Source organism: Neomonachus schauinslandi, chromosome 5 (genome assembly GCF_002201575.2).
Source record: "Neomonachus schauinslandi chromosome 5, ASM220157v2, whole genome shotgun sequence".
Lineage (NCBI taxonomy): Eukaryota > Metazoa > Chordata > Mammalia > Carnivora > Phocidae > Neomonachus > Neomonachus schauinslandi.
In genome coordinates, this window is record NC_058407.1 from 141,361,854 (window position 1) to 141,375,315 (window position 13,462).

Genomic DNA, 13,462 nt, shown 5'->3' on the forward strand with positions numbered 1-13,462 from the left:
CACAAGGCTGAGGTCTCCAGATCCCAGCTGCATCCCACCAAAAAGAGCGTGGACAGACTGGGCAGGGTGTGTACTTCAGCCCCCAGCCCTTGCACCTGCAACTGAGGGACTAAAGAGGCTGCCCTCATCTGTCTGCCTATCCCTCCCACATTTACTCATCTTTCCTTACCCTCTTTAGCTAAATTTTCAAGCCCTGCCTCTGTCACATACTAATGGTGTGATCTTCAATGTTCTTATTGGTAAAAAAAAAAAGGACTCACAAGGCTATTGTGAGAAGCAAATGAGACACACATGCCAAGTCTTGAGCTGGGCTCTAGGGACATGGGAACCACATCTGCAAGGTGCTGCCCTGTCTAGGCTCTTATCAAAGGAGGAGGTGCTGTTTTGTTTCTTTGTCCAGTGCATGAGTGAGTGAAGCAGCTTGAGGGCAGTGAGGGTGGCTTCACCAAATGCTCTCAATGTTTCCCAGCAAGAAGACCCCTTTCAAAGTTAAAAGGCTCTCCCATGGACACACACTAAACTCTTGAGTGTGACTACTTTAGGAGGTAAAATGAGAAGGTCAGTGGGAAAAATTTTCCTTCTTAACCACATATACTTGAAATCTTTTTTTTTTAAAGTTTTTTGTTATGTTAATCACCATACATTACATCATTAGTTTTTGATGTAGTGTTCCATGATTCATTGTGTGTGCATAACACCCAGTGCTCCATGCAGAACGTGCCCTCTTTAATACCCATCATCAGGCTAACCCATCCTCCTACCCCCTCCCCTCTAGAACCCTCAGTTTTTTTTTTTTTTTTTAAAGATTTTATTTATTTATTTGACAGAGAGAGACACAGCGAGAGAGGGAACACAAGCAGGGGGAATAGGAGAGGGAGAAGCAGGCTTCCCGCGGAGCAGGGAGCCCGATGCGGGGCTCGATCCCAGGACCCTGGGATCATGACCCGAGCCGAAGGCAGACGCTTAACGACTGAGCCACCCAGGCGCCCCTAGAACCCTCAGTTTGTTTTTCAGAGTCCATCGTCCCTTCTTTGTCCTTTTCCCTTTCTCTTTATAAACATTTTATTCAAGTACAACATAGGTCCTGAAAAATGAACAAGTTTGCTGCTTAATGAATTTTCTCAAAAGGACCACACCCACCTCACCAGCACCCAGATCCAGAAAGACAACATGACGAGCCCTATTCCACCAGCTCCGTATTGGCCCCCTCCCACTCACACCCCCTCCTCCAAGGCAGGTCACTCTCCTGACTTCTAACAGCAAAAGGGAGTTTTTTGTTTTTTTAAGATTTATTTATTAGAGAGAATGCACGCACAAGTGGGGAGACAGGCAAAGGGAGAGGGAGAGAGAGGATCTCAAGCTGACGCCCGGCTGAGCGTGGAGCCCCCTCCAAGGCTCCATCTCCCGACCCTGAGATCATGATCTGAGCTGAAATCAAGACACACTTAAGCGACTGGACTAAGCCATCCAGGCGCCTCCAAAGGGTAGTTCCATTTATATAAATTAACTCCAGCCAGTATGTACTCTGGCATTTGGCCTCTTTTCTCAACATTATGCTTATGAGATTCATACAAACTGTTTCACTGTATTTTGAAATTATCTTAGAATTTTGAGAAAAATTGTTCCTAGAACTTCACATGGTAAAAACTTTACCTTAATATCACTAATTTTTGGCCCGAAAGGGCTCCTCCGGAGTTCCATGGGCCGCCACGTAGGGAACCACTTCCCCACTTCCCTTCTGTCCGCCCACCTCCTCCGAGGCTGTGTGTGCGGCTGCGCAAGGCGTAGTCGGCCCGGGGAGGGCGGTCACGTGACTGCGGTCGGCCCGCCAAGATGGCGGTCTCCTGCGTGGCCCTGCTGGCGGTGGGTGCATCGCTGCTGCTGCTGCTGCTGCTGGTCTCGTGGAAGCGCTGGCGGCAGGGGCGCGGGAAGTGGCACGTGATCATCGTGGTGTTGGGGGACGTGGGCCGCAGCCCCCGCATGCAGTACCACGCGCTGTCGTTTGTCAAGAGCGGCTTCTCTGTGACCCTTCTGGGCTTCTGCAGTAAGTGCCCGGGGGACTGGGAGGGAGGCTGCGCTCTCAGCCTTTAACCCGCGGCTTTGACCAGCCCAGGGGAGCTGGGGCGGGGACGTCCCTTTCCTCCCTCCTACCTCTGGCAGCTCTCTGAGATTGGACGCCCTCGGTAGTGGCCCAGACGGCCAGGTTTCTGCCCAGCCTTTGGTGGATGGGTCTCTAGGAACAGCCAGAGTTAATGGAGTGCCTGCCATATGTCAGGACTGTGCTAAATTAAGTGAACTCATTTCATAGTCTCACATAATCCTCCTAGTGAATGGAAAGACGGAGTGGAACCCAGGTGTGTGTGACTCCAGGGCAAGTGACGATGACCATACTTCCTGTGGCTACCTTTGTCGGGCTGTGTCTCAGAGGACTTGTCTCCTCTCCATTCCACACCCTCAGTGCAGAAGTCTGCAGGCAGATGTTTCATTTGTGCTGCGTGTCGGGCTTTTACTCTCAGTGTGCAGAAGCAGGGGTGTCTGCTCCTTCATCTTCCTCCAGGATGACATCTTTAGAGGGTACCTCAACCGTGTATCAGGGAAAAGGAGGGAGTAGCACCGGTTGCCTTTGGCCCCTGTTTAGAACGTGTCATCAGAGGATAGAGTGGAGTGGAACTTCCTAGGGGTCTGCCTATGGTGGGATAATTCCACCAATCGGGGAGTCTAAATTATCTGGAGTGCCTACTGTGTGCCAGACATTGTGTTAAGTAAATAAAGGTAGATAAGATTCAGGCCCTCCCTCTGTGGAGAGAATCTGGATAAGAAGTGTCCTCATGCTCTGTTCTGGCTATGGAGGAACAGAGAGAAAAGTCTTATTTTCCAAAACATTCTGCACTATTCAGCCCGAGCTGGTGGATCATCTGACTTGATATTTCCCTGTCCACTGCATTAAAGGAGACATTCTTTTCAGACTCCAGACCCTATGATGAGCTCTTGCAGAACAACAGAATTCAGATTGTGAGTTTGACAGAACTTCAGAAACTTCCAGGTAGGATGCAGTGAACTCCAGATTCCTTTGAATCTGTGTGTGTGTTGGGCGGGTGCGGTGGGGATTTACACATTGCCAAGAATTCCTTTGGGAGTAACAGCTGTTTTTTGACTTGTAGTTGGGCCCTACATTTTCCAATATGGAGTCAAAGTTGTATTTCAGTCCGTGCACTTGCTGTGGAAGTTGATATGCAGGGAGCCAGCAGCCTACATCTTTCTCCAGGTAAACATCAGCCTTGTGTTATTCTATGAGAACCACTGTTAAGTTTCCTTTACTTCCCAGCCTTTTAAAATGTGCAAATTGTGGGGCGCCTGGGTGGCTCAGTCGGTTGAACGTCTGCCTTCAGCTTGTGTCATGATCTCAGGGTCCTGGGATCGAGCCCCACATGGGGCTCCCTGATTGGCAGGGAGCCTGCTTCTCCCTCTCCCTCTGCCTGCCACTCCCCCGCTTGTGCTTCTGTGTCAGATAAATAAATAAAATCCTTGAAAAAAAATAAAATGTGCAAATTGGTGAATAAATTGCATATTTGTGTGTGTATAGACTTATGAAAACATGAGTAGGAGCTTATGGTATATGCCTTGTATTTATGGTACTCATTCATTCTGTTTTTCTATGTCATTAAAGAGAGTCTTATGCTGTACTTATTACTTATCTAAATGTCTGTATTAATTCATCCAATTCCTCGCAAGGTAAGAAGTAGGTTCTTGTATTACCTACATTTTAGAGATGAAGAACCTAGACCCAGAGAGATTCTGTAAATAGCCCATCGTCACATAGCTAGGAAATACTGGAGTTAGGATTTGCACCAGGTAGTCAGTCTGGTTCTGGAATTAGGCTCTCAGACTCTCCCATTTGCTGCTTTTTAACATATAAAAACATCTTCTCTTAATTAGCTGTACTGTATTACAATATTTGATATACTCTAATGTATTTATTTCATTTCATTTTAACAGACGTTCAGATACTTCCAGATTTTTTACTTTTACAAATAGCACAGTAAAGAGCATCAGTGAACATATGTTTTTTGCAGTTTCTTCGTGGGGTAAATTTCTGTGTTTGATCAGAGTTCATGCACTTTTTAAACTCTTTTTTTTTTTTTAAGTAGGCTTCATGGCCAACATGGGGCTTGAACTCAGGACCGTGAGATTAAGAGTCATATGCTCTGGGGCGCCTGGGTGGCTCAGTCAGTTAAGCATCTGACTTTTGCTCAGGTCATGATATTGGGGTCCTGGGATTGAGCCCCGTGTTGGGCTCCCTGCTCAGTGGGGGGTCTGCTTGTCCCTCTCCTGCCCCTCCCTCCCACTTGTGCGCATGCTCTCTCTCTGTCTCTCAGATAAATAATAAAATCTTAAAAAAAAAAAAAAAAGATTCACATGCTCTATTGACTTCACTAGTCAGGTGCTCCAGAGTTCAAGCATTTTTAAAATGTTGTGGTGTGTTACTGGATAGTCCTAGAATAAGGTTGGGCCAATTTATCCCCCACCCAGTGGGGATGCCTCTTCTCCCACGTCCTTACCACCACTAGCTATTGTTAGGTGTTTTAGAGTTCGCATTCTGATAGGTGAAAAATGTACCTCTTTGGCCATTTTTTATCTCCTTGATTATTGGTGGTCTTGGACTTTTCAGGTTGGCCAATTTTATTTCCTTTATGAGTTTTTATACCTTTTTTGGTGAGGAAGAGGGTCTTTCTTCTGCTTATTAATTACCAAGAGCTTTGTAAAGATAATTGACTCTTTGCCATGTATGTTGCAACTGTTTTCACTCAGTTTATTGTTGACCGTGGTCTGGGTTTCCTTCTCTTCATTCAAGTATCTCTTTCCCAGAACCCCCCGGGCCTGCCTGCCATTGCTGTCTGCTGGCTTGTGGGCTGCCTCTGTGGGAGCAAGCTCGTCATCGACTGGCACAACTATGGCTACTCCATTATGGGTCTAGTGCATGGCCCCAGCCACTGCCTTGTCGTGCTGGCCAAGTGGTGAGTGTCTGGGAAGAGGGTGCACACACCATCCCTGAGCTGGGTAGGAAGAAGGGCCAGTGCAGAGGCCTGGTGAAGCTGGTCCCCCGTGTGTTCAGTGGGGTAAGGGCAAGGCTGGGGAATTAGGCTGACTCTGGTTACAAGTGATAGAAACAGGCCTAAGGCAAGGAAGACGTTTGTTGGTCCCTGAAACTGCAAAGTCCAGAGACATGGCTGACTTTGAGCTCAAAAAGGTGTCGTCAGGACCCACTCTCATTTCTCTTTCCGCACTCTGTCCTGGAGGTGTTGCTTGTGCTGCGGAGCTCCCCTAGTGCTCATCCCCACCCTGACAGGCTCAGTGCGAGAAAGGGAGCCTCTCTCATTGGCTCGTGCTCATCTGCCAGGCTCTGACATCCACTGTACCCCTATGTCTCAGTCTTAGGGGAAGTGTTCCACTGTCAGACCTGGGGTCCCAGGTGCACCCAGACCAGATCCCCAAATAAAAACCAGGGGTGCTGTTGGAGGATGGGGACACAGGCCACAGGCTGCTGCAACCAGTGAGACAGGGAGAGGGAAGAAGGGCCTGTGGGAGCAGGTTGGACGCGGAGCAGGAAGAGTCGTGTTCTGAGCCCGAGCGGGCACCATCTGCCGCCTTCCCCCGATGGGTCATTCACTGAGGGTTCTAATAGCTGTGGCAGCAGCAGCAAGCGATCACTGAGTACTTGCTGCATGCCAGGCCAGGCCCTTTATCGCATTCAGTTTACGCTGCCCCTGGTGAGGATGTCCCGTGGTCACTCTCCTTCTCCAAGCCAGGAAACCGAGGTCGAGCGCCATTTTGCTGCTTGCCACACAGCTGATAAACGTGAGGACCACAATTCAGTCCCCAGCTGTCCAGCTCTCATGCTTTCTCTGCATCCTGAGTGAGGAGCAGGCTGTGTACCTGTACCACTCACACCAGTGGCATTCCGCAGCCTTGAGTGCTCCTTCCCCTTTCTCGTCCTCTTTCACTTCTGCCCTGGGATCAGGGCTCAGGTCTCCGTTGGGAGCGAATCTATTGCTAACACCTCTTTAATGTTTTTAAAATCATTCCTTGGTAACCCACAAGCCTCAGCCCCACAGCCTTTGCAGCAAGAGCACAGTGTGGCTAAGATACAATAAAGAGGCCTTTATTATATTTCTTCTCTTGGTGGCAAGAGAGCCTGGATTTTCCCTTTTGTAGAGTTAAGGTTTCTAACTGTATTTATGCTGAAAAGCGATATGACTTAAAGAAAGGTGTAAAGGAAGTAGTAGTACAGATGGAACTAAGTGCAGACTCTGGGAAGGTCCCTCACCAGCAACTCGATTTGGGAGACCCCAGCTCTGTGCTCTTCTGTATCAGAAGGTGTCAAGTCGTGTGGGGTGGTGGCAGTGTAGTGTTGGGGCCCGGGGCTCCTGGCTGAATGGTGATATGTCTTTTCAGGTACGAGAAACTCTGCGGGCGCCTGTCCCACCTGAACTTGTGTGTGACCAACTCGATGCGGGAAGATCTGGCAGAGAACTGGGGCATCAAGTAGGGGCCTGGGGAGGCGAGGGGTCCCAGTATGGTTGGTCCCAGCTGCGGTCACTGCTGTGTCATGTTGGCGAGGCGTCCAGAAATGCCCAGGGGTCTGGGAGATGGTTACCTGGGAAGCCAAGGGAGGAGGAGACCAGTAGCCCATGTGGTTTTGGACTTAGAACATGTCTCTGTGCTTCCCCAAGTAATTCTGAAGCTTCTTATTGTCCTTGTCTGAGACTTGGATCCTCCGAATGCCCTTATTTTTTGGATCCCCCTGAATCTTGTATTCCTCAGGTCTTTCTCTGGCTCTCTCTAGAGCCCCCTGTGATCTCATTGCAGAGCCGTGACCGTCTATGACAAGCCAGCATCTTTCTTTAAAGAGACACCCTTGGACCTGCAACACCAGCTGTTCATGAAGCTGGGCCGCACCTACTCTGCATTTAAGGCCCGGTAGGTCTCCCATCTTCAGCCTTTATCTGCCTTCTCTTGTGCTTCCTGTGCTCCTGCCTCTCCCCCATATCCTCGCAGCTGTTCTGTCTCTCCCCTGGCTCCTCACTGCTGTCGTGGCCTCTCTCATCTTCTGGCTGCAGACCTGGGAATCCTCTAGTCCAGGGGTTGGCGAACCATGACCACAGGCCTGCCACCTGTTTTGGTAAATGAAGTTCTGTGGTACTGCAGCACGCTCATCCGTTTGTGCATGGTCCATGGCTGCTTTTGTACGGCAACAGCAGAGCTGAGTGTTGGATGGTGGTTCTGACTTGGCCCGACCTTTGGGAGCCTGCAGGCCTCACTCCTCACTCTGGCAGGAGATGGCCATCCTGGGGCCCGAGGCCTTGCTCTGTGGCATCTCATGGGCTCTGTTTCTGTTCCTTCAGCTCAGAACCCCTGGACCCAGCACCAGAGAGGTCAGCCTTCACAGAGCAGGATGCTCAGAGCGGGGTGGTGACGCATCTTCGTGGGCGGCCAGCCCTGTTGGTCAGCAGCACCAGCTGGACAGGTCTCAGGACACTTCTGGGCGCTTGGGGCTTGTGTGAGCACCTGGCTGAGCCTGCGCCCCATGTGTATTTGACGACACTTGGGCCCAGATGAGAAAGGGGAGGGTCTTGAGCTGGGAGGGGAGGCATCTAGAAACCAGCCAATGACATTTAGGTCTCTTTTCTTACAGAGGATGAAGACTTCTCCATCTTGCTGGCAGCATTAGAAAGTAGGTGTGTGGCTGTGATCAGCAACTTGTCAGGGGCTGTTGAGCTGTGAGGTGCTCAGCTGGCCTTGCGTGGTGTCCTCTGCAGCATGTTCCTGCCCCCAGGGCCACTGAGTGGGTCAGCCTAAGGACATGGGTGGTGGAGGTGGCGGCTCTGCATCCCCATTGGGTCACTGAGTGACCAGGCCCTAGATCTGAAATGCCACCTCTGGGAGAGTGATCTTGTGGATGGGAGAGGCTCCCTCCCTGCCACCATCCCGTCCCCCAACCCCCACTCACCTGATTAGATAATAATTCTGGTTATCATTTAATTTTTTTAAACATAGAGTTTGAACAGCTGATCCTAGATGGAGAGAGCCTTCCTTCTCTGGTCTGTGTGATAACAGGTATTGCCAGGGATCTTCCATGTTCCCATATAAAATGGGGGCAGTTGGGGGCGGGGTGCAGAAGGCATCTGCCTGTATTGTGTGCCTTCCCCACACCAGGCATGTGATGTTGGTTGTCTTGTCAATCCTGACCACAGCTCTCTGATGTAGGGTTTTCTGCACGGCTTGACAGAGGAGGAAACTGAGGCTCAGAGGGGCCTGATAGCAGGGTGTGGCTTCTAGTTGAATCTTGGATAGCATGGCCTCACAGATACTGAGTTTGTACATGTGTGCAGTGGTTTCCAGGCATCCTTTTTTTTTTTTAAATGAAAGAGCCCACTTTAAACTAAAGAGCTCAACATAAAATTGCTTCCAGAGTAGCCCAGTGCAGAGAGAGAGAAGCAGAGAGCTGTGGTTAGAGCCCCAGGCGAGCTGCCCCACCCTGTATACTCCCCTCCTCCTGGCCAGAGCTCCCAGGGGCAGCTAGGAGCCCACTGTACACAGCATGCCACCTGGGGCATCAGGCAAGACACAGGCCAGTCTGGCTGAGAAGTTGTATCCAGTTGGCACTCTGGTGCCTGCCCAGAGTTTATGCTGGCCACCTTCCCAGCCTGAGGCCCTCTGGATGCAGGTTGCTGGGGGCGGGGGGTGGGGGGGAGAGAAGGGCCATGGCCTCAGCGGTCAGGGTGCATTCCCCTGGGGTTCTGCAAGGGGCCAGATGGGGACCAGATCACAGCTGCAGAGTGTGGGCCTTCTGCTCACACCTGTGCAGGGTTCTGAGGCTTGAGGCTGTGGGATGGAGCCAGAGATGGGCCCAGTGCAGTGACTCAGATTTTCTCTGCAAGGCAAAGGGCCTCTGAAAGAGTATTACAGCGGCCTCATCAGCCAGAAGTGTTTCCAGCACATCCAGGTCTGTACTCCGTGGCTGGAGGCTGAGGACTACCCTCTGCTTCTAGGTAAGGGCATCCAGCAGGGAGAGAGCTGGGGTTTAAAAGGGAATATTCTAGGATAGGGCAGGGACAGAGTTTTTCTGAAAAGGGCCAGATAGTAAATGTTTTATCTGCTTCTATTGCGTAGTCTTTGTTTTTATAATCCTTTACAAATTAAAAGCCATTCTTAGCTCCAGGGCCAAACACACACAGGCCTCAGGCTGGATTGGGCCCTGCTTTGGGACTGTGTGGGGCCAGGAGATGCCACCTGCCAGGAACCTGTCAGAGGAGCTCTTGGCTGAACTCCAGGAGACCAGGCTGCTTCCTGATGTGCCGGCTTCTCCCGCCTGCCGGGCCCCAGACCTGTGTATCAGGGTTCTGTCCTCTCAGCCTGTGAGCCCTCCATTCAGTCCTACTCTTCCATCTGGGTAGAAGGGCTGGGCCTGGCTTTGGGTTGGGGTTCCCTGTTCCCCAAGTCTGGCAGGACAGTGGCTTGGGAGGTACAGAAATAAAGTGTTAAACAGCATCGACTCCTCTAGATCTCTCCATCTTCCTCCATCTTCCTCTCTCTGGAGGGGCGTGCTGGCGAATCTCTAAGGCCTCATCCTCCAGTGAGCAGTCTCGAGTGGAAAGCCTTGGGTTGGCAGGAATTTCCAGCCAGTATTTATGCGAAGTTGTTTATTTGGCTTTATTTTCACAGTGACAGCTGTTTTTCTCTTGGGTCTGCTATGGGTTTTTCCCCCTAATTATTATGGTAAAACACCATTACAGTACAAATTTGCTATTTTAACTATTTTTCCATTTTTATTTTTATTTATTTATTTTTTTAAAGATTGTATTTGTTTATTTGACAGAGAGAGACGGAGCGAGAGAGGGAACACAAGCAAGGGGAGTGGGAGAGAGAGAAGCAGGCTCCCCGCTTAGCAGGGAGCCCGATGTGAGGCTCGATCCCAGGACCCTGGGATCATGACCTGAGCCGAAGGCAGATGCTTAACGACTGAGCCACCCAGGCGCCCCTATTTTTCCAATTTTAAGTATACATACAACTCAGTAGCATTAATTACACGCACAGTGTTGTACAATCGTAACCACTGTCTATTTCTAAAATGCAGAAACTCTGAACCCCTGAAGCAATAGCCGCTACAGGTTCTTTTAAAATATAATGTGGTTAAGTAGACAAAGGGAGTCTGTTTGAATAAAACTATCTGTGACGGGCAGGTCGTTTTCAAACAGGGACGAGTGGCCAGGAGTGGTGGTTGGGGAGCTCTTCTGTGTGTCTGCCCTTCTCCAGGCTGCTTGGCCAACTCAGCCAGTTGTATGTGGGGCTGGGGGCTTTCCCTTCCCGATCCACAGTCCTTTCAGGATTTGTGTTCAAGGGGCATGGGCCAGCGCTCTGACCGCCCCCCTCGCCCCGACCCTGCAGGGTCGGCAGACCTGGGTGTGTGCCTGCACAAGTCCTCCAGCGGCCTGGACCTGCCCATGAAGGTGGTGGACATGTTCGGGTGCTGTCTGCCCGTGTGTGCCGTGAACTTCCGGTGGTAGGAGCAGAATCCGAATCTTCCCTGAGTTAGGTTCTCAAATCAGCTGTGGGGGTGGTGGGGGGTTGCCAGCGAGGTCAGAATTGCTCAAGGAATTCCCCCGGAAAATTGTGCAGCATTGCCAGGTGGTCCTCCGGAGTAGGGCCCATGGGGTTTCTGAGGGTGGGCTGCGCCATATTGAAAGAGTGGGCTTCCACTTAGAGCTGATGTTGAATAAAAAATACGAGTCTTAAATACTCCACTTAGGCAGCCACTTACCCATACTCATGGATAGAGTGGTGGCTGGAATTGCCTGCACAGCTGACCTGGTTTTATTTCTCTGTCCCTTTTGTCTGGGCTCATATAGTTGGATTGGAATCAGTTAAATGAGTGTACTTCTCTCTCCACTGTTCTTGGCAAAGATGGGTGTTTGGAGAGGTTCTAGAAATAGTAGCCCCACCACTGGCTCAGGAGCCAGCCTCTGAATGGGAAATACAGGATGTTCGACCCTGAGCTCTGGGCACGTTGGGATTAACTACCTGGTGACCCAGAAAAGTCACCCTTAATGTGCCAAGTCTCCATCCCTTGTGGTTGCCTTTTACCTTGTTTTTCTGCTGTGCAATTAAGAAAAAAATGGAGAGCCCATTGAGCACGTTCTCACGGAAAAGAACATGTAGCAGAAAAGGTCAAAGTGTGTGCTCATTGCACCTCCTTTTCAGAATCAGTTTGGATTTTTAATGTGTATCCATCCCTCCAGGCCTTTCTTTTCTTTTCAGATGCCAAATCTAAGAACAGACTTACTGCAAGCAGACTGACTGTGGGAGGGGTGGAGTGGGAGTCCGGGCGGGCACTGGGGGGTTTCTCCAGGCAGCTCTCAGGTCTGTGGTTCTCTCTGCAGCTTACACGAGCTCGTGAAACATGAGGAAAACGGCCTGGTCTTCGAGGACTCCGAGGAGCTGGCAGCTCAGCTGCAGGTAGCCACGTCTGTCCCCATGCCGGGGCGCTGAGTTCCGCCCCCTGATGCTTTGCTCCTGTGGCCGGGTGGGCCTGTGCTGGGTCTGGGTGAAAGTTGAGGCGGGGAGCAGTGGTCTCAGAGGCTGGGCCTCTGTGGGCTTGGTTTGTGTGGTGGGCCCTGACTGTCCTCTGGGTTTGTGGAGCTTACACCACACAGATGATGCTAGAGCTGGTGGACCCTGTGCACTGTCTAGGGAGCAAGTGACTGGTTCTGTGGGAGAGTGAGTGAAGGGAGCTTCGTGAAGCAGCCTTGCAAGGGGATGGGTGGGAGTCTTCAAAGGGTACTTACACTTATTACAAAAGATTGTGTTCATCACCATTCTTGGCAGTTGAGACCAGGGACAGCAAACTTTCTGGAAAGGCCCAGATAGAAAATGTTTTCAGCTTTGCCATAGTCTCTGTCAGAAGTACTCAACTCTGGGGCGCCTGGGAGGCTCAGATGGTTGAGAATCTGCCTTCGGCTCGGGTCATGATCTCAGGGTCCTGGGATTGAGCCCCATGTCGGGCTCTCTGCTCCACGGGGAGTCTGCTTCTCTCTTTCACTCTCCCTCTGTGCTTTCTCTCTCTCAAATAAATAAGATCTTAAAAAAAAAAAAAAAAGTACTCAACTCTGCTATAACATGAAAGTGGCCAGTCTATGAGTGAAGGGATGTGGCTGTGTTCCAATAAAACTGTACTTGCAAAGACAGGTGGAGGCCGAATTTGGCCCAAGGGCTTAGTTTGCAAACACATGATGTAGTTTAGCAAAGCTGGAAAGAACACAGACTGCCTAGTCCTAGCATGTGGGCTGAACAGTGGTGGGCAGAGGCTGAGGGTGGGTGCTCTTGGTGGACGGAACAGCGCAGCAGAAGCCAAGGGCTGCTGCAGGGTACGGTATGTGGATGGTATGGATGGAAAACACTGCAGTCTGGCCGCACTGTCCAGTAGGAGCAGAGTAGGAGATGGAGTGTGGCTGGGACGTGAGGGCTCTCCTCTGCCCCGTGAGGAACGGGCTTGCTGGGTCCGGCATATCGAGTTCAGAATGTGTTTGAGCCAAGCTTGCTGTGGAAGCTGGCCCAGAGCGGGAACTCTGGGCTCCAAGACACTGGTAGTGTTCTTGAAGTGCAGCGACAGAGGGTTTCAGTAGATCACTGGCCTGACTGCCGGTATTTGGAGGGGGACAGGAATCTAGGCTGCTGGGAAGGAGGAGGGACAGCTTTCGGGTGGGACCTGGGATAGGGGTGGGAAGCAGTGATGAGGTAAGTTCTGGTCTTTATTCTTCTAGATGCTTTTCTCAAAGTTTCCTGATCCTGCTGGCAAACTAAACCAATTCCGGAAGAACCTCCGGGAGTCAGAGCAGCTTCACTGGGATGAGAGCTGGAAGCATATGGTGCTGCCGTTGGTTATGGACACGTGACCCCCTGAGCCAAAGACTGAGCGCTCCTGAGCGTGGCCCAGTTCCTCTTAGCCCTGGGCAAACGCTTTAGAACAGTGCCTCCCCGTGGACCGCAGCTGGAAGGACAGCTGTGGAATGATATTTTTTAATGACCTACAGTTTGTGGCCCAGGAAACTGGTTCAGCCTGGTTTCCTCCCCGGAGGCTCTGAATCTTAGACTCTTCTGACCTGAGTGTTTCTTTCTCCCCACTATATTACTTTCTTGTTATTTGCGTGTGGTATCTTCAATATCTCTTTGACCTGCTTTTGTCTTACCGTGTCTGCCTTTCCCAGCATCTGCCCCATTGTGTCCCTACTATTTTCATTCCTGCCTTGAGGACAGGTCCTGCAGCCTGCTGTGTTGTAACGTGTACAGTGGGCTTGGCTTCGTGAGGGATGTGGGTACAGGCTCGGGGGTGGGGTGGGGAAACATACTTGATACATGTTTTTATTTGCACAAATGAAATGCTTATTTCTGAGCCAAAATTTTCATT

The 13,462-nt window shown here is 50.8% G+C and overlaps 1 protein-coding gene across 1 annotated transcript; it reads left to right on the forward strand.

The window, feature by feature from the left end:
* The first annotated feature begins 1,832 nt into the window (after positions 1-1,832).
* On the forward strand, positions 1,833-13,320 carry ALG1 (ALG1 chitobiosyldiphosphodolichol beta-mannosyltransferase). The gene is made up of 13 exons (XM_021698084.2): positions 1,833-2,044; positions 2,966-3,043; positions 3,162-3,265; positions 4,867-5,015; positions 6,454-6,543; positions 6,868-6,978; positions 7,404-7,525; positions 7,694-7,732; positions 8,056-8,115; positions 8,940-9,050; positions 10,447-10,561; positions 11,439-11,514; positions 12,819-13,320. Exons 1-13 carry the CDS (start codon positions 1,834-1,836, stop codon positions 12,948-12,950), a joined length of 1,398 nt encoding a protein of 465 aa, XP_021553759.1. The 5' UTR covers position 1,833; the 3' UTR covers positions 12,951-13,320.
* Positions 13,321-13,462: the final 142 nt, after the last annotated feature.